General features: G+C 37.2%; 1 protein-coding gene across 34 annotated transcripts in view; it reads right to left on the reverse strand.

Moving 5' to 3' along the window:
• Positions 1-1989: 1989 nt before the first annotated feature.
• The window catches only part of KCNB2 (potassium voltage-gated channel subfamily B member 2), a 330276-nt gene continuing 310880 nt past the window's right edge, over positions 1990-21385 (reverse strand). For all 34 annotated transcript variants that reach the window (XM_086885232.1, XM_086885233.1, XM_086885272.1 and 31 more), the window contains one exon: positions 1990-4389. In XM_086885232.1, coding sequence (XP_086741358.1) covers positions 2227-4389 — 2163 coding nt within the window. In that variant the 3' untranslated portion in view covers positions 1990-2226. The remainder of the gene's footprint in view (positions 4390-21385) is intronic.

Below are 21385 nucleotides of genomic sequence, written 5' to 3' on the forward strand. Positions count from 1 at the left end.
CACTAGGATGTAAAGGCAGATCAAACAGGCCCATGTGATTTCATAAAACTGCACATAGAAAATACAAACCAACACTTCAGGCATATAAAAATTGACTGGCATTTAGTTTTAGTCACCAAAAATATCTAGAAACTAAAAAATAAATGTAGAAGATTAATGACTATAAAATATTAAAGAGCTAAATTTGGGACAGTGAGACATAACATGATTGAAAAGTGTTACGGAGAATACAATATAAATACATAAAACTGAATGCAGCAACAAGTTGAAATGAACTCCAATTAAAGACAAAAAATAATCATTTTTATTTTGAGAATTAATGACCAGACATTGTTTGAAAAAAAATAACCACATTATACTCTTAGTTACTCGAACGACTGAAGAGATAATTCAATATTATCTTGTTATAAAAATAAGAAAACTGATGGAAATATAGAAGAAAACTTTTTTAAAAAAACCCACCGAAATGATTGTGCTGTGCTCATTGTTTGGCCCAGCTACCAGGATCAATATTTTGGGGCTCTTCAAACTTGCCTCTTTTCTATGTGCCAGGCTTGAGTGAGATCTGTGGAATCAGCCCAGAAAAGGAGGAACATATTTTAGGACATGTCTGTGTAACTACATACATTTGCTTATGGTTAAAATTCATGAATTAAATAAACTTTTTATGATTTAGGGCATTAAAGAAATCTACAAGCTTTTTTAAAAAACAGTTTGTAGCACAGGAATTTAGGGATTCTGGATAAAATTAGAAATAGCTTTTTCGAGACAGCGGTTAGATGAGTACTTTGTAATGAAGGCTTTGGTTCAGCATCTTTCTTTTACTGGGAAGCTGGAGAAATCAGAGAAACGAAAAATGCTTTGGCAGTTGTCAGTGGAATGATTGACATTTTCCTTTATTTAAGTATAGTGGAAATCCTGCACTCCATTTCAGAACAGCTATGGAAGGATGGGTTGAGGCAAAGTTGGTGAGTCAAGTGATATCTTCTGTCAGTCCAAACGATTGAACAGAAAAACACAAATAAGCTTTGGAGCATGGAAGACCTGAGGCAAATCACATATATTTGAAACATTTTTTCTCCAGCTATATGATTTGTGATAACAAAAGGTACCACTTTGCCCCATCTCTTATGTCCTTACACCATAGCAGCTTCAACAACATTGCCATTAGTGAAGAATGAGCATTGTGTGGAGAACAAAAGGTATGAGATCAAAGATCATGTAGAAGCAAACAGTGTTAAATCAAAGGAAAAATAAGAGTGTGGGAAATATTTTTTTTAATACCAAGGTATATTCTATGAGGTCGAAAAACTTTTTGGTTATATCTGAATAGCCATTTGGCACTATTTATTGCCGCAGAAATAACTATGAGTTTTAAATTTTAAAATGGATTTTTTTTTTCTCAGATATGAAATGTTGGCAGTTTTCTATAAAAATATCAAATGCTTCATGTTCTGGTCATTAAATCTTTACTTTTCCTCACAGGGTCATTAATTAAACTGACAAATGCAATAACTGAAGTTCTGCAAGTAAAAAAAAAACCAAAAACATCATGATTTATAGCACAGGTAAACTAAAATACTGTAGTCCTTAATTAACAGATATACTCATGAGCTTTTTAACAGAAAGCAAGAGACGTAAGATGCTTTAAGTAGAAGTTGCAATTTTGCAACATAAGTCTGTACAAAACCTCCAGGCAGCACGCTGTGAAGGAAGTATCTGTGTCCCAGGAAATGCTTTTTCCATAAATCCTTGTTAACAGTAGCTTTCCCCCCAACCCCAAACTATTTACAAGTATATGCATTTTGCAAGCTCAAAGCACCTTGTTTCACATCCTTATGAATGCATGCATTGACATTTCATCCTTTCATGTGCAAATTCTAAAATTCATTGTAACCAAGGAAAAAAAAAAAAAGTTAAAAGAGTTCAAAACCTGTCTACAATCATAAGTGAAAGGATCAAAAATGTCAGATGTTGCAGACCACTGGCTCCTAATAAAGCTCTCTTTATTGTATTCACCATTCTTGAGTAATTTTTTCCCTGTTTTTTTCAGTTTGTTACAAAAGCAGTCTTTTTTTTTTTAATTAAACAGTATTTAAACTAAACAACTCTTCATGCCATGCAAAAATAACATTTTATGCACTTTTGTGGAGGCTTTCCATGTTTTAGTTCATAGGCATTACTAACTGTTTTAAGAAAAGATGTTTTTATTGCTTCTGTAACTAGTCACATGCTAGTTTCACGTGTAGGACAATAACCAGTTTCTCCTGGACTTGAATGAATTTCTGGAGCAAATAAATGGTTTTCCATTTTGTGACCTTCTTGATTATTGTCTGGCTTTACCTCACCCACAGCACGGTAAATGTCTTGAGTACAGTTGTGGCTCATGCTTTTGGGTGAAGAGCTGACCTGTGGCTCCCCTGTTAAATTGTTGCCATCACTATGTTTATCCCCACAGCAATTTGTCTTGATATCCTGTTTTTTCTCATGTTTCACACCCTGTAACTCCATAAACTCTTCTTCTTCTCCAGTGTCTATTTCAGTGAAGCTCCTCCTCTCTTTTGAAGGGAAAGTGAAAATTTTTTGTTTGGGAAAGAGTGGGGATGACTTTTTAGCAGGTCCCTGACAAAGTGCAGATGCGTCAGCACCAAGTACAGGCCGTTCACCTTGGGGGGAATTTTCTTCTAGGAGAATGGTGCTGATGTGCTGAGGGGTGGCCTGTGTGAAGTCTGCTGCTGCTGTCACTGGCAGTGGCCTTGCAGTGCTTGGTGGAGTTTGTGGAGCGCCACCCCTATTGTCTTTAAAATTAACTTTAAGGGATCTAGATTTTAATGGGTTGCTACCTTTCAGGGAGCTTTTGGGGCTTTCCATGGCAGTGTCAAAATGAAAATGACCATGTGAAACAGTTTGGGACCCACTGCCATCACTGATAACAGCTCTGTTGATTGGATTATAGTCAAAGGTGACGTCGGTTGGAGAAAATCCTCTGTCTTTTGCAAATGGTATGAACTGAGAACTTCTTGCTCTTTGGTTTTCTTCCAGGTTAATGGCATCTGTTGGAAATCTCATTTGCAAGTGAGAGCCAGGAAACAGAGAGAGGGGAGACCTCTCTGTTTCTGTGAAGTCAGTTGCACAACTGGCAAAACTGTCGATACTGGATGTGCTTCTCATGTCCATGACAACGTCCGCAGGCCCAGTTGGCAACGGATCTCTCTGACCTATGACTTCTTCCATTTCTATTTCTTCCTCGTACCTGGGTGGCTTTGCTGACTGGTCTTGGTAACCAGCATTGAGATTAGGCTGAGACTGAGTTTTAGTAATTTCATTATACAGCATCTCCAGTTTTTGGGCACTGAGGTGCTGCGGGCTGGAGGATGCTGCAGCGTTGTTCAATTGCTCATGGGAGTCCTGTTGACTAACTTCTTGGTACTTGTTTTCGTAAGATTTGTTTGAGCTTGTTTCAGACATTGTCCTTCTGGCCCATTTCCACCGGCTTGGGGACAGGTGGCTGTCATCAGGTGTCTCCTTTGGACTGAGTGGTTCTCCAAGCTTTCCTGAATCTACCGCTACATCTATCATTTCCATACTGCGAGCAAAGGCATCTTTCAGATTCATGGAGACAATACTGCCATTTCTTTTAGCTCGCTCAAGTGCTTCTCTCCTCTTAATTGCCTTCTCCTGTCTTTTCTGCTCCTTATAAAACTCTGAGAAATTGTTCACAATAATTGGTATGGGCAAGGCTATGACCAGCACTCCAGCAATACAGCAAAGTCCTCCAACTATTTTACCTAATAAGGTCTTAGGATAAATGTCACCATATCCTACAGTAGTCATAGTGATTGTTGCCCACCAGAATGATGCAGGAATACTTGTAAATTTTGTAGCATCCTCGTCCTTTTCAGCAAAGAATACAAGACTTGAAAATATCATTATGCCCATGGCTAAAAATAATATCAACAAGCCCAATTCATTGTAACTCCGCCTGAGCGTAAAGCCTAAAGACTGAAGGCCTGTTGAATGTCTGGCGAGCTTAAGAATTCTTAGGATCCTCATAATTCGAAATATCTGAACCACGCGTCTGACATTTTGGAACTGCAGGACACTTTTGTTGGACTCTGTGAGAAAAATGGTGACATAGTACGGCAAGATAGCCAGCAAGTCAATGACATTTAATGGGCCTTTGAAGAACTTCCACTTATTTGGTGAGGACAGAAAACGCAAAAGATACTCCATGGTAAACCAAGCAATACACACAGCTTCAACGTGTGCTAGCTGAGGGTTGTCATTTGGCTGCCCAAATTCATCTATTTCTTGAAGTTCTGGCAGTGTGTTAAGAGACAAAGCAATAGTGGACAGGACGATGAACAGAATGGACACAATGGCCAAAATCTGTAAAACAAAATAAAAAATGTTTTTGGTTAGACTGATACAAGTGTACTTGTCAGGGTTTGATTAAATCCTTTCAAATGTACATGTGTCAAATAAACACAGAATGGTGGAAGCTGTTTTCATGGCTGCATTCATTATTTTGTTTTATTGTTTTGAATTTCTCACAGAGAAAACATTAGACTCATCTTAGACAAGGCCAAAACCTGATTGCTTTACTGCCTGCAGTAAGCCAATTCATTTCAGAAAGCAGGCCATGACTGGTCTTACCATTTTTAAATTACAATAGGAGGTGATGTTTATTAGTGCAAGTCACCGAGTGAAAGATACATAGTTCCTGCTAATGTGCAGAACATTATGAATTTTCTGCATTAATTGTAATTATGTAAAACTTTACATAGTGTGGAGAATTGATTTGGGAATACCATGTGTAAGAGGGTAATTCAGCACTTCATAATGCACACTTTCCTAGACAGGCATAAATTTATGACCTGAAAAGTTAAGAAGAAAAAGTTAAGAAGAATAAACAGGAAGCAGTGTTCAGAAGACTAGTCCTGCCGAATTGTCATGTCTGGACAAATTTCAGATGCTACAAGAATTGAAAGTATTGGTCCTGAATTAGGTTGAAAGCAAGATTTTAAAAGGTAATAAGTATGAAGGAGAACTGAGTTTCTCATAATTATTAAGATGTGTAAGTAGACAAAGGCTTCCAAGAAACAAAATTTTGTTTTCTGTCTAAGAAGATAGGTTTTATAATATATTTCATCACTCACTTTCATAGAATCTTAGAATCACAGAATCACAGAAACATTAATGCTGAAAGAGATCTCCAAGACCCTCAAGTCCAATGTTTGACTGAACACCACCATGCCAACTAAACCATAGCACTAAGTGCCACACCACTTGTTTCCTGAATGTTTCAAGACCTGCTGACTCCTTAGGCAGCCTGTTCAAATGCCTGTCAAGCCTTTGAGTGAAGAAATTCTTCCTGATGTTCAACCTGAACTTCCCCTGGCACAGCTTGAGGCCATATCCTTTCATCTTGCCACTGGTTGCCTGTGAGGACAGCTGACCCCCACATGGCTACAGCCTCCTTTCAGGCATTTGTAAGGAGTGATAAAGTCTCTCCTGAGCCTCCTTTTTTTCCAGGCTAAACAACTCCAGCTCCCTCAGCTGCTCATCATAACACTTGTAAGCTGCTCTGTGCTTTGTTGCCCTTCTCTGGACACACTCCAGCATCTCAAAGTGTTTCTTGTAGTGAGGGACTCAGAACTGGACACAGGACTTAAGGTAAGGCCTCAGCAGTGCCAAGTACAGGATTGCTGCCCTGGTACTGCTGGCCACACTATTCCTGACACAAGCCTGGAATAGCTGATTATTGTCTTTTACAGAACCAACATTATGAGAAAAAAATAAAAATCAGAAAACTTCACAGTCTTACCAGAAAGTTTAGTTATTTATACTCTAAGGAATATAAGCAGCTTTGAGACAGTGAGCAAAGTGTTAAAATGATACAAAAATCATTATAACACTTAGAAAAAAATATATTGTTTTGGAAGTCCTAATTAAATCCAGATTTTTATTAGAAACAATAAAATAAATTGTTTTCTGTTTTAAAGCTCAGTTTAAGCTCATTCATAAAAGCATTTACTTTCATTTCTCAGAATTGGTACTGTTAAATCCATTTGGTGATGTTCCAAGGACACATTAGGTCTGACAAAATTGCTGGAACACCCAAGAAGAGTGAAAAGCAGCTGAGAAGAATACAAGTGTGAGGAGTGTATGCAGAGAGACTGGTCACAGTGGTGATAGAGGCTCTAGAGATAGAAAGGCCACCTCACTGTAGCTTTGAGAAAAATGGCAGTTAACTTGTTTCATCTATGGGCTAATAAGAGGATATTAAGCTCTCTAAGCACAAACAGAAATTACTCATGGTGTGGTGTGTATTTGGCATCATGTTGTAATTATGTACTATCTCTGGCCTTTTTCAGCTACTAATAGTACAGAACAGGTATCACCTTTCATATTCTAAAGCATTGAAACAATTATTTGAATTTTTCTCTACCAGTGCTGCTTCTATCTTTTTTTTTTTTTTTTTTTTTAACTATATTTATTGGAGAAATAAGATCCATCCATTTCTCCTGACAAGTGAGTGACCATCTGTCTTCATTCTTCATACAGCCCATTCAGAAAACATCCTTAGGTTAATCTATCCTATTTAGGTGGGCTATACAGTCCTTTAAAACTGCTGATACCAACATCAGCAAAAGAAGCCAACCTTATGGCTAAAAAGAATGAGGGCAATAACAATGCATATGTAGGCAGGGCTGATTAATGAAATTTGTAGCTAGGACTGAGGCAGACAAAGGACAGCACTGTAAATGAGCAATAACTACCTTTCAAACTGTGAAAGTCACCTGTATCAGATTTCACTGGAAACTTAAATAAGGTGTACTAGGTTATCCACTTCACCTAAATGACTGTGAAATAGCTAATGCAGGCTTGAGTTCTCTAAAGTACTCAATAGCATAATTATACTTTCAGAATTTACAGAACAAATGAAAAAGGCATAGGTCTGAACAGTTGAGTTTGCAGTTTCTCTCATGCTGATGGAGCCTCACTGGGACCAGAATCAGAATGTAAATAAAAGGATTGGAAAAAGCTGCATAATACCAGGACCCAATTGCTTGACATGCATTGTTCTTAGAAAAAAAGAAAACTGTAAGAATGTATCTGCCCAACTGTCATCAAACCGATTTTAATTAGGAAACACTGGCATTTCAGTTTGTCATAAGGGATTTATTTCATGCCTAAATGTTTACCAGCATATGAAAGGTCCTAGAAAAGAGATGAGTTGGTGAATAGCACCCCCTCTTGCACCATGTGACATTGCTAAAACTCCATGCATTTTATAGACCTTGGACACAAAACTTTCCTGTTCAGAGTTGCCACCCAGGGTGTTTTATTGAAAAGAAGCAACTATTTGTTTGTTCCAGCCATTCCTTCATGGCTGCTTCATATGCTGCTAACACACAAGCCTGACCTCGCCCAGATCTTTTAATAAAATATGCAGTATAGCAAGAATTTTAAGTGTTTTATACATATCATCTATAAGCATGAGTCTGTTCTTCATGAAAAAAAAATACAGCAAAGTAAAGCAGTTTGGTTTCTTCTAATGTAAGAATCTCAAGCTTTTATTTGTTGGGGACTTTGTTGTGTAATTAAAGCGGTGCATCATTCTACACACAGTATGTTTTAATTATTGCAATTGATTAGATTTCACAACTCATTAGGCAAAAAATTCCAGGGGAAAACTTGGAAGAACAAGAGCAACTATGAAAAAAAGAAGTTAAAAAGAACTCCATATTCTGAGTCTACATGAGGAACATTTTGCAGGCATAACTATGCCTGTAAATTCTCATAGAACAGATGTAGATTGTATTAAGAGAAGCAGAGTTTGTAAGAAAGACTTGTAGCAAACTGCTAGGCTGGTTATGCTGCTACAGAAGTGTAAATAAAACATCACTGACTGAATCTTTCCCAGCAGAACTTCCTATTATGTGATATTTCTAAACCATATTCTGGACTGAAAGGCCCAGAAAATGTGCATGCTCCAAGTGATTAATCTATGACCACAGTTCTTGACACAATATTTTTTAACCTGCATTTCAGAATACACTCTGTTAAATGACAGATTCTGGCAGGTTATGTAATTTAGCTATGGTACTACAAAAGCACATGAAAATCCAGATCCTCTTAATCTTTAAAAATATTTCCTTTTAAATGGCATTTTTTTCTAAAAGAATGGACAGATTTAAATTTCTTTCCTATGGGCTGGACATAAGGCATTTGAATCTGTTGATGCAATGAATAGTAAAACATTCCTTGAGTTAATGATGCAGTCTTAACAGCCTCCGCCAGATGCTGTTGTTTCTAAGTTTTGGGGTACAAGGACTGGGAGCAATCTCCTGAAAATGTAGTTGTTTCCCAGTATGTTCACTAATTTTCACTAAAAAGTGGCGTTTTTTTTTCCCTGTGCACCATCTCATTACTTATTACTGCCAGCAGTGTGAGGAATTCTGCATAAAATGAGCATACAACTGAGGCAGAAAATAAAGGTGCAATGCAATAGCCTTCAAATTGTTCCTTGCTCTTCTGCAACAACTGATACGATAAGTGAAATGACACAGTATGTGAAAAGGCTTCTGCCAATACTGAATAAGCCAGAGTAATTTTTATGTAAAGCAGAGAGAAAGTATGCATCAGGTTCACATTAAAATAGAGCTGCTGAGGGGAATTTCAGTTGAGTCCTACTGATCAGTACAGTATGTTTGATTAATATGGGTTTCAGTTTGGAATCAGGTAAGAGTGTACTAGCAACAGTGTTTTCTTAGCCTTTTTTTTCCTAGGGTGGGACCTAGCATAGGATCTAGACCATTTAAATAATAGACAGCAGTATAGTCTCATAGTTTTCAAATTTCTAGCCTCCACAGACACTGAAAATTATCAGGCTGTCATATATGCTTCTCTTTCTGCATTTAAATGCATGATATTGTCTTCACATGAAGTTCCCTGGCAGTATCTTTAACTCTGCCTTTAGAAAATCTCAGAAAAAATTGCTGTTGTTCAGCTTTTGAAAGGCTTCTGGAGAACTGTATCAACTTTCTTGGGCACTTAGCTATAGCCTCAGAAACATCTGCTCTTGGGAAAGAGGTGTCCTGAGCTAGATTCAGGTAGGTATCTGGAGTTGGTCTAGGTTCTTCAGATCAACCTGAGAGCTACCAAGTGCTGTAGCCTGTAGATCGTGGTGGATCTTGCATGGAAGGGAAGCTTGTAGCACAGAGCTCCCAGCTCTGGCCAGACAATCCACACACTCACAGCCACACTGGCAGGAACAGAAGGTCAGATAATGAATGCTTTCATTTTTCTGAGGGAGGAAGCCCATGAAAGTGGAAGACATATTGTTAAGCTTGATGAGAAGTTTATAAAAATTAGTTTACTTCAGCAGCATCCTTTACTGTAAAGTGTCTTCAGATTGTGATATTGAGTTTGCAACTGAATGGACAAAAAGTCTTGCTCAGTAAGAGTGCCATCTTGTACATCTGTCTAAATCTGTGTGCACTCTGTTCTTGACATCTGGGACTATCCAAATGAGATGCACACTGGGGAAGCAAAGACAGCACTACAAATTGAGTCACCTTGCAACTATAACTATTTCCACAAGAGGAATTTTAATATTAGTCAGGACATCAGTCTGTAGACATTTAGGAGAAGGGGCCATTAAAATATACTTCTGTGATTCAAAGGACAAGAAGAAAGTCATGATACAACATCTTGCTCCCTGGTTGCTCCATTTTCTCCTTCCATTGTATCCCTGGGACTTCCCAGTTACAGGCATCACCTCTTCCTTCTGACCCACAATTCTGTATCATGCTGCTTTGCAGAGGGCACTGTACTCAGCTCACACCTGTATTTCTGCATTCCCAACATGTATCAATGTGTCAAAAATCACATCATAAACAGTCTGACAGACTTAAAATTACTTTGAATCTAAGGTTTCAATGGACCACACTGAAAAGATTCAACAAAAGGCAAGATATTTTGCTACAGTCCTTTTCTGGCTAGTGCTCTTTTTTAACATAAAGTCCTTAGCCATGGGACATAAAAAAGGAGACAAATAAATCCTACTTGGATGTACTCCAAACTAGAACACAATGGAGCTATGGCAAGCCTTAAGCATGCCAAATCTAACCGATCTCAATAGTCCTGCAACACTGAGAATTATCTAAGAATAGAACTATATGTTTGTAAATGCTAGTTGTTTTAAGTGATGGAAAAAATTATTTCCAGTTACTAAAAGTTTAATTTTTGGAAAATAAGAGAGTGGAATAATTTAAAAGAACAACATAAATGTAGTGCAGCTTACACCTCTATCAATGTTGCCCTTTCAGAAACACATCTCATAATAACTGTCAGCCCGTGTGATCACTGAACAGCTTCTCTCTGCTGCTCTCAGTCTCCTTCCTTGATGACATTATTTAGAATTCTGACCTTTCATTTCCCACTTTTTCCTAGATTAGTATTATTATTAATATCTTTAAGGACTTGATTTGAATGCTCTTCATTGCTCTTTCAGGGATATTCATTAAGCCTCACATTAACCACATATATGAAGGTTAAGTTCTCAGTGTTGTATTTATCTGGTGTCTAAGTGATGTACAGTCTTTTCCTTTGGTCTCTTTGCACTGGGATGACTCTCACTTAAGAAGCTTGGTTTAGAAATACCCATTTAGGAGGTTTTCACTTAAGATTTCATGACTAGCTCCATAAACACTCATCATATTTTTATGTATGAGAATCATCTACTAGTTCATCAGTAGATGAAAAGCTCTGTTTCCAGTTTAGCTTGACAGACAAGTTCCTATGAAGATAGTGAACGCATGTGCAATGTTTATTCATGATTCTATGATGTTTACCTAAGGAGTGGCACATGTCCAGGGATGTGCTTCCCTATCAAGCTCACCCAGACTGGGAGCCAACATCTGGGACCACCTTTGTTTCTGTAATATGGTGTTCTTCAAGTCTCTGTCTGAGGAGGTTTCAGGCAGGTGGAGTTTGCTGCCTGCCAACTCCAGTATGCATGGCAGATTGGTGATGATAACATCAGCAGAATCATCATCATGGTAATTCTAGTGGAAGGTGTAATAACAGGTAGTAAAAGCTCAAATTTTGCCACTAGGCAACTCAAACTATTCCAAGCACAGCTGTAGTCAAGCTAGGTATTTAGAAACTGGTTAAGGTAGGTCTACCTGACCAGAGAAAGTGCTTCTGTCTTGGCAAAACCTTCACTTCAGAAGTTCAGTCATAAAGCCATTGTCTGTATCTGATACACTTCCTGCTTGAGAGCACTGAATAAATTCCATTTTTTTTCACAAAGCCTTTCCACCACTTTGTCCTGACCTTCCCACTCCATAGATGAATATTTGCCTTAGAAGATCTAGCATCTCAGAGGGAATAAACCTGCTTAGGAAAAGATATTTTATTCTTTGAGATTAGCAAGCATCCTTCTGGTTTAAAGTAACAGTAATAAAATGCCTCTCTCCTGCATTAGATGCAGGTAGATTACTGTTTATTGTATTTATACTATTAGGATAACAGTAATAGAATACACCCCTCCTGCATTCTGGTGTGAACATACTGCATTTACTTAATGACATGATTATTGTTTTAGGGAAGGGTAGCCTTGGGGTTTGTGCCACCAAGATTTTCAGCATAAGAATTTAGTTTGAGTTTGAGAATTTGTTTACGGCTGAGTAGTGAGGTGGTTTTGCATAAGGCAACTCAGTGGGTAATATGGCAAATGAGAACCCTGGGAATGGACTGAGCCTCTGTGAAGCTGAATAAAAGAACAATTCAAGTCTCTTAGAACACTAGGGACACGTTAGGCACACATAGAAAACTAAGTACAATACTGCAAACATTTGCAGGATGTATTAACTAAATATTGCAACCAAAAAGTGATGTTGGAGGCCAGAGAAACTGCAATATGCACAAGTAATAAGCAATGGATTGCAAATGGCACTGTCAGCTTGATCTTTAGCACAGCCCTGATGAAACCTGCTGTGTTTCATTATAGGCAAGAGCTGAGGATAATACCGAGGGCATTTGTTGGACTGGCAAAGATGGGAGACCTTAAGTAGTCACAGATGAAGACAATCTTCATAGTTTGGAAGAGACATATGTACTCAATTTAGCATCAGTGGAGACAACCTTGAATACTGAATCAGCACAGAGTTAATGAGAATAATTTTTTTTTAACATATTAAGATCCATATCAAGTCAGCTCTAATATTATTTTGCTGTTGTTCAACAGCAAAAATCCATTTCAGCTGGAGACATGAAATCAATTATTTAATGATAAATAGCAAACTGTCCTCTAGGAGTTAATGTAGAAGAAATGGCAGATGCAGAGTAAATGTAGGTGAATTGCTTTGTGTTTTTTTCACTATGAAATTGGATTAGCCCATGAATTTGACTGTCATATATTGACAGATATAGAGCTAGTACCTGCTTGAAATTATAGTGTGGCTAGTTTAATCAATTAACTAATTTAATGTAAGGTAGTTTACTGTGAAAATAAAAATTTTATTTAGCTAATGCTTTCTTTGCTCTATAATAATGTGAGAGATTTAACTGCCTTACATATGATCACAAAAAATTAACTTAAAGAGTCATCTTAAAGGCTTTATTTATACATAGCTTTTTGGCCTCCTAAGTATTATTTCTAAATGGAACAATTTGCTTGTGTGTGCAAGAAAAGTTATCTACATTTATCAAAAATGAATGTGATGTCTTTAATAAAGTTTCTGCCTACCCTTATTCAGAAGTTTCCTAAACCTTTTACATATTTCTTACATTTAAGTTGTGTTTTGTACTATCTGCCTAGTTGTTTTTTTTTTTTTGGTAGTGAAAGCTGAGTATTATTACTTAGATTAATGTACCAGAGTCTTCAAAATTTGCATCGAAGTCATGACAAGGAGCTTGCAGCTTCCAATCCTTTTGCATAGCGAACCATATGCAAGATCTGTTCTGCGCTACTTCACGCACAAAAACATTGGCTTCATTACAGGAATTTCATTAAAAAAAAAAAACAAAAAACAGCAAACCAAAGAAACAAGGGAAAAAACCCACAGCAAATCAGCCCAGCCTCCAGAGCCAAACAGAGAGGTCGTCTGGGCTGGCTGTGGGAGCCAAGGGAGCGGGGCTGGAGCGGGGCTGGAGCGGGCGCTGGCACCCGGGAGCTGTCCCCTGGCCCGGTGCTGAACGCGGGGCCGCCGCAAAGAGGATGCGGCACATGTTGGTGAGCCCACAATCACTGCAAACCCCTTTCACTCTGCCACGTTACTCACATGAAGGTAGGCAAATCATGCAGTCTAAAAGATAAGTCTTGGAAAAGAAAGATACTCTGGCATAATATTTGTTTCTTGGAAAAAATACCATTGAAGGAGGCAGGAATGTCACTAGAGGTGAGATATTTCTTTTTACCTCTTGCCATTTAGAAAGTTGTTGCTAACACCCAGCAAATCACGGTGGAGATAAACAAAAAGGAGTAATGAAAAATCAAATCACAATTGTTTAGCTCTAAGGAGTTTTAGCATAGGCTGTTGAATGGATTTAATGGAGGAAATCAGCATACCTGATACACAGATTTATTCTGATGCTACCTATTTTGATATTAACATTCAACTTAAAGCAGAAAGCCAGATGTAACTGATTTTTAAAACATGGAAACTGGAAATCAAATTTCTTGGTTCTCACTGTTTCTATTTTCCATTTAGTTTTAATGGAATTTGCTTACACTTGGGACCTCAGGTTATTAACCAGGACTGTACACTTGAGTCTAATTTGCTGACAAATATATTAAGATTTTTGTTTAAACTATTCTCATTCTATCATCTTTTTACCATAGAATAAGGTGGTTTTTTTTAACATATAATACAATGAGTAGGTATGGTATTTCTGAAGGCAGATTTTATCTATCAGACTTATTTGAAATTATGACAGGCCCAAAATTATTTATTCACATTTACAAAATAATTTTTTCTATCTTGGCTTCATGTCAATTTCTATATAAATTCCAGAAAGAAGGATCTATATATAATATCTATATTAATCTATGGTTTTATGTAAAGGTTATGCCAGTATTTCCCAAACTTGCAGAATAATTGAAATTGTCAGGGAAAGTAATCCTGCCCGCTTTCTTTTTTTGCAATACAGTAGTGAAAGGTCTGCATATCTTAAGTGTCACCTCCTTATGTTAGATGTCACTCCAGGATTACGTTTGAAACATCATCTGAAATGCTGCAGTTTCAAACCCTTATGAAGTTATGGTGTATGCTGTAACATATACACAGAGTACCAATGCTCTCCAATAAACATGTAGAACATCCTCACATCACATTTAGGAAGGTCAAATTGTAACTGAAGACAGATCTGATTCAGAAAATACATTGTCCATTATTAAAATACTATTAAAATGTTCTGCTCTTGCTGCTGTGAGCTCAGACTAACAGGACAGTATATGAGAAAATGCGTGTAAATTAAGGGAACATTCTAGTTTAGGGCTGTAATTCAGGCTCTGCTTTTAGCACAGGTACCTCAAGCAGGTGCTGAATGGGGTGTTCAAGGAATGTTAGTTTTAACCCAAACTGTGACTTGGACAGAAGAAGGGCTGAGTATTCCCTGCTCTGCAGAAGACTGTTCTGTCACAAATAAATGTCTGTTATGCTTATGGTCTATTACAATTAGGGCCTATCAATGTTATAAGGTCTGTTTTTTCCCTCAGGAAATCAAAGGGAGGTTTACTGTTGCCTTTAACCAGAATGCACGAGTAGAGTTTGAATATTTTAGTCAGCTGTACTGGGAAGCAAAGGAGGGCAGTCTGACAAGGCTTAGTCTAATGTTCTGTATAAATTTTGATATTTTTCCTATTTCGTGTTTTAACCAGTAGATGTCTCTGTTTTATCATGCAGCTGTTGACAAGGACACACTATTCCTGTTGTCACAATACATATTTAGTAAGGGAACCATTTATTTCCCGTGGAATGAATACACGTGAATACAAAAATGCCGACTTAATGCTCTCAGCATACCCTAGCCAACCTAAGCCCCCAGAAGCTTTGGTGAGAGCTCTGGCTGCTAAGCAATTTTGAAAATCATCTTTATGGAAATGTCCCACAGGATTTTAAGAGGACAAAAGGGGAATTGGTGAGATTCTATGGATATTCATCTAAAAAATGTAATAAATTAAGCCCATCTTTTTTTATCCCGTGGAAAGGCTCTCAGAAGCAGCTTACAGAACAGTATGGAGTATTTGATTTCTACACAATGCCTCAGGAAATTCCATGTTGGGATAGATGAATTATTTCCTCTGCTTCAAAAATGTGTAAGATTATATTATTTCTGCATCTATAGGCATCAAGAATAGAATTGTAGATTATTTAAAACTCTTGCACCTAACTGAAAATATCATTGTGATACAATTCTATTCAGACTTCTGTATTTTCCAAATTTCAAAAGAAAAAAAAAATACAGGATATATACAGTTTTTCTAAAATCTCTACAAATGAGATCAGCAATTTAAAACTTACATTCAAATTATATTATTTTAAATATATGAAAAATGAAGATATATTATTTCAGAACTTAGAACTTGTTGATTTTTGGTAATTTTCTAAGAATGTGATAGGTTTCTATCAGTTGTTTCCTGACCTTGTTCTTGTTCTCCTAGGGCAGTAGTCCACACATTTAAAAACCTAGGTGATATTTTTTTTTTTGTCTCTGTTTTCCTGGGATCTTTGTACTTGAGATACTGGATTAGGTCATCAGAGAGAAAAAATAGTGGACTGGATCTAGACTGAGCCCTAAGCCCTAGACTGAGCATCAGAATTTTTGCTTGTGGGTTGCTTCATCCTGGTCAGATACTCCCTTTTAGAAATCCCTACAGAAAGTGTTAGGATCTGTTGTTGTGCCACATACTTTTTAAAGTAAAAACACATACAATCTTAGAGAAGATAGAGAAGAGAAATGCCACCTCTTTTAGATGGCAGCTGTTCCCACATGAACAAGCAGGATGCTGGGGCTGTTTTCCCATTTAGACCCAAGTCAATGTTGGAAACAGAACTCCTCCAGCTGAAGGAAGTGTGCTCCTCAAGGACAAATAGATGTTACAGACTACCCCTGTGTGTTCACACTTCCACCCACTGTGGCTCTTTCTCCTACTGTCAAGTGGAACCAGAGGTGAGCTATTTTTTAGCCCACATTTATGCTCCAAATGCGCTGTGATGAGAGGCATAGATGGCCAGTCTGAGTCATCAGTCCCGTGTCACTGGTTCCACCAGGCTGGTCATTTCTGGGACCCAAGCAGAACATGAAGCAGCAGAAATATCAGGCCTTACTCTGAAATAACTTATTATTAAATACAGCTTTTCCCCAAATGTCTGAACAATGAGAAGCTGACTGTAGAAGGGCACATGAGTGTTGACTAGCTTCAAAAGAAGGACCAAATTGTCTGTCAAGTCTTCCTGGTTGTCAAACTGACAGCCAGGCCAGAGAAACCCCATAGGTTTCCATGACTGCAGCTACACAGCAGAGTCTCTACAGCTCAATCAGCCTTAAGACAAGAAATAAACCTGAAATAAATTTGTTGAACAGCTATAATGCAGCTATCTGCAGCAAGGCTATGGACAATAAAATTCATCTTCAAAGAACCCTTGAACATGGAACAAATACATTATACTCTGGCTATGCTTCAGGAAGTATCTTTCATAGCTGACAATTTCATAATACATATAGTTTTTTTTTTCTTTAAACTGCCAGCATCTGGCAATTTACGATAAAGGCTTGGAACAGAGTCTTTGGGGTATTTACAATTGCTTCTATCTACACACTGATTACATATATTTCTACTTCTGAAAGCCACATAAAACCCCCATGTTCACCACCAAAACTCAAAAATTTTCTGGAAGGGCAATGTGATTCTTTATTCTACATGATCTTTATGATAAGGGATAGAACTGCATGAGTAATGAAAGAAGAGAAAGGTTTGTGTTATTACTCAGTCAGAAGTGCTAATCAAAACAAAGTAACTAGTTTTCAAAAATCTCTTACTGTGGAATATGTGACAAAACCATATGGCTTTTAGTAATTACAGTAATGGCAATACTGGAAGAAATAATTCAGGTACCACCTGGAATAAACTAGAACCACGATGTATAAGGAATATATGTAATATTACTATAAACTGTTATATATGTTTTCTCTGAGATGTAAACATACAGGTATGCACTTTCAAAAGGATTATTAATTATTGATCTTGTAGATTATAACTGCTTCTGCTTTATTCTGGGTCTTTTATGTCCAATTATTTTTCTGCAAGCTGTATAATTAGAAACACATTTTTATGGGAAAATACCTGGGAGCTCACTGACAGTGAATTATTTCACTGCTATTAATAGAAACACAGCAACAACACTGTGGCTGAGGTTTGGGTTTTTTTTCAAAATGACTTTTCATAGTAGTCATGGGAGTGCACACTCCTATCATTGTCCCATACTCCTTTGAAGGATAGGAAGTGGGACAGAGGTGATTTGTTGCCTTCAGTATAATACATTTAACATTATAACAGTTAATGTTAGTCTGAAAGGAAACAATTGGCAATACTGTTTTTATTTGCAAATAGCATCTCCATGCAAGATGGAGAAATGGATGCGATATGGGGATTAGGGAGTCAAAGAACAGGAATATTTGAGGTACTTGGTAAAACTTGGGATCTTGACTTCTGAACTGAATTTCAGCATCTAAGAAAACACTCTTCTTCTTTGAGGTTCTGTTTATGTTACAGAATGTTATCCTTTTGACATATTTCCATTAAGACAGAAAATGAGAACTTAGTTTGACACAAAATAGGATTTAGAAATATGGGACTATATTACAATTATTGAAGGAAATACAGCATCTTCCATCAGCCCTACCATCACTATATATGGATAAATTTCTGCTCAAACATTTCCATCCCTGCTTCATTTCCACATCCTGGTTCACTTCTAGGTTCTTTCTGGAGGCATATGATCACCTCTGTGTGAGATGAGATCAGTATTCTGGATAATATACTCAGGAGAATAGTATGGACAGTCTCCTGAATGGGAGGGACTTTAGAGTAACCTGTCTGTGTGCTTGGACTGAGCCAGAAGAGACATTTTCATCACTAGCCCCAGCAAGCTTCCAAATGTACCTTCCACAGCCACAACCTGACACCGAATCTGATTTACGCGAGAAAGCACTCATATAGCAACTGTGGGATGTTACTGTACATAACTAATGCCTCTTCTGGGGGAAGCCTGCTATATGTAACTCAACAAGATAAACAGTAATTTCTATGGATTTTTATCTGCAGGAAGCTTGTTTCAGAGCAGCATGATTTGGGTAAGAGATTCCCCTAAAGGCATGTGAAATCATAAAGGAGGAACAGTTTCCAAATCTCTCTCAGTGGAAATCAGAGAGCCAAACAGTAAAATGGTGCCAGTAAAGAAAGTGAGGAACAGATGTACTTTCATTGTCTAATCCTTCCACTTAGTTAGTCTTTCAATATGATGCTAACATCAAAACATGCAAATAAAGTTGCATTGACAATGTCAAACATCAGCACTGTTAGTAGGGTCACTAGTTTCACACCGATTCTGGAAGCTGGGATGAAAAGTGCTTATGAATTTTATCTTTACATCAAAGGAAAGCATTTCCTCTGAAACACCCTGTCAAAAGGAAAAGATGCAGTCCCCTCTCCATTACAAAGCATTGGATTTTTATTAAAATTCATTTAGTGCCTAACTTTGTAGCTGGAAAGAAAAGCAATATTTATTTTGGAGTTGCCAATTGCTTTTGATTTTGACAAATGACTTAAATTATTTGCTTATCAGATTTACTTTAGGAATGAATTGTATATTTTTTTCTAGAGGGTGTTACAATTCCTAAAGAGTTTCATCAATTTTCCATTAATGTGCCAGTCAGTCTTAAGCAGTAATTGCTAAAGCAGAGGCATCATATTAACCTCTTGATACCAGAAGTTGGAATTAGCATATTAGCACTAAAGCAATGTAAACATTTGTCCATTGGTGACAAGGGATTAAACTGCAGCATGCAGTGTCTGCTGTGAAATAATTCACTTTACCTGGCCTAGCACGTTTTCTGCAGTGCACAAATCCCTATCCAAATGCACAGAACTCACTTGGAATATCCTCACAACTTCAGCAGCCAAACACCCATTCAAAGCAGAAGTCTGGAATTAAAATCCTACCTCAGTCTGATGTTATCTCAAAGCAGCTCAAATGCATGAGCCCTTAGCTTTTGTTACCTTTTCTTTTCTTGCACTCTATACAGTAATTACTGAGGGCTTTTGCAGGGAATATGCTTGTGCATACTATCAGCAAATATTTTTGATCAGTAATTTATACATCAAGATATGCTTCAAAATCTGATCACCACAGTAATCCCAGATGTAAGAACCCCGTTGCTTCATACTAAAATGCTAAAAAATTGACACGGTAGAATTATGGTAGCAGCAGTATAATTTTAAACACAAATTTCGTGACTGAATGATTTTTTTTTCAGTGAGAAATCTGGCTCAACAGTTATCACTCATTTTTTCTTCCAGTAATATTTATCACCTCACAGCAAAAGAAAATAAAAGAGGCATCAAACATATAGGCATAGATACTTTATATAAGAATTTCTAGTATTTATTAAACATATCAGAAGTTTTACAGGAATAACGTTATGAAAGGAGTTTGTTGTTGTGCATTATTATTGCCTTAAGCTTTGATAAACTGTGAGTTATCAAAACTTGCAGGTAGGTCCTGAAATTGAAAGCCAGGTGGCCTTTCTAGATATAAGCTGTTTAATTTTCAAGAGAAATGGCAAAGAGCTCCTGGGGAAGACTGGGGAATATCACGCCTATGGCCTCACGTTTCTTAGCTATAAATTTCCTGTTGTATAAAACTTCAGCATAAAAACTACTGCACAGTAGCTGCCAACTTTACGTTTGTCTTAAAAGGATCAATTAATTATGTCTGGGGTTCGATAAACTTTCAGAGATCAGTCCCCATTTAAATCACAGCATCTTGCTGGCTCTCTTTCTTATGTAGGAATGCAAGGTGGGGTGGGCTGTTGTTGGTCATCTACAGCCACACGGGCGCCCACTCAGGGTTTGCTGGCCATAGTCTGAGGACTTGTATAGATATTATCAATTCTTAAATGATTCTGTAAACTGGACCAATAGTCAGCACTAACCATTTTTATTACATGATTTTGGGGCATTGGATAACTTGTTTTCCTTATAATTAATCATTTACTACTGTTTACATTGCATTGCTGGAAGAATGCAGTTCCCATTGAAGTGGGTTCTTTACAGACAATTGGCAGACTCTTACCTGCATCTAGATTAATCTTGATACTAGATGAACACAATAAATAAAATGGAAAGACAGGAAGACAGGGACACTGTCACCATTTGAAGCTTGGTAGCACATATTATTTGATTTGTATGTTTTTTATATTCCTTTTCAGGGAATGGGGGCCTATGAGTTCAGGACAATATGTAGCAATAAGTGCTCTTTAGTTAGTTAAAAAATACAATTCATTATTTTCTATGACAGTTTAGTTTTGCATGTGATTTATATATGTAAGTACTTTTTGCAACAGTAAAAAAGGCAAACAAAACCCCTTAGACTGAATGAGAATTGTGTTATCATATTAATAATAATTTTCATTTCCTCATAGTGAAATAAATCCAATCCTCAAAGATAAGGGCAAGATTTGAGATGAGTAAATTGATCTAGAGGCCCAGAGTTTTTATAGCTCAATTGCTTGGAGTGGCTCATATTAATTCTGTTCACTTACTCCCACATGTCTAACAAATATCATATAGTATTTCCAACAAATCATTGACTTTCCCTTCTTTTCCCTTGTTAAAGACACTTGTTTGCAGTTCTGCCAAAACCATTAAAACATGACTAATGTATTTATTTTATACATCTTCCATGCCAGAAAGGAGTTGAAAGGATCCCATTTGAAGAAAAACTTATTAGGAAACTTGAAATGAAAAAAAAAAAATTCCTTTTCTTTGCTCTCCACTAGTCTGTGAAGCTGGAAGACTGACATTATTAGTTCTTTTCACTGCACCACCTTCTCACTGTATTTTGTAAGTACATTACAATTCCTGTTTAGCAGTTTATAAGCTTCCACTTCAGCAATTTAGATGAAGAAATAACCTGTATGTGCAAGTATCTGTGGTTATCTATCTTAACTACACAATCTGCAAAAGCAGAAACCTTAATTACCTTAATGCAATCAGGAAAGGAGCTTCTGAGTCCTTTCAATATAAATGCCCTATTAATGGCTTTTACAGCTGATCTTCAGAATGCTGAGTTGAAGCATATGAGAACAG

This window comes from Cyanistes caeruleus, chromosome 1, assembly GCF_971803275.1.
Source record: "Cyanistes caeruleus chromosome 1, bCyaCae1.hap1.1, whole genome shotgun sequence".
Classification (NCBI taxonomy): Eukaryota; Metazoa; Chordata; class Aves; order Passeriformes; family Paridae; genus Cyanistes; species Cyanistes caeruleus.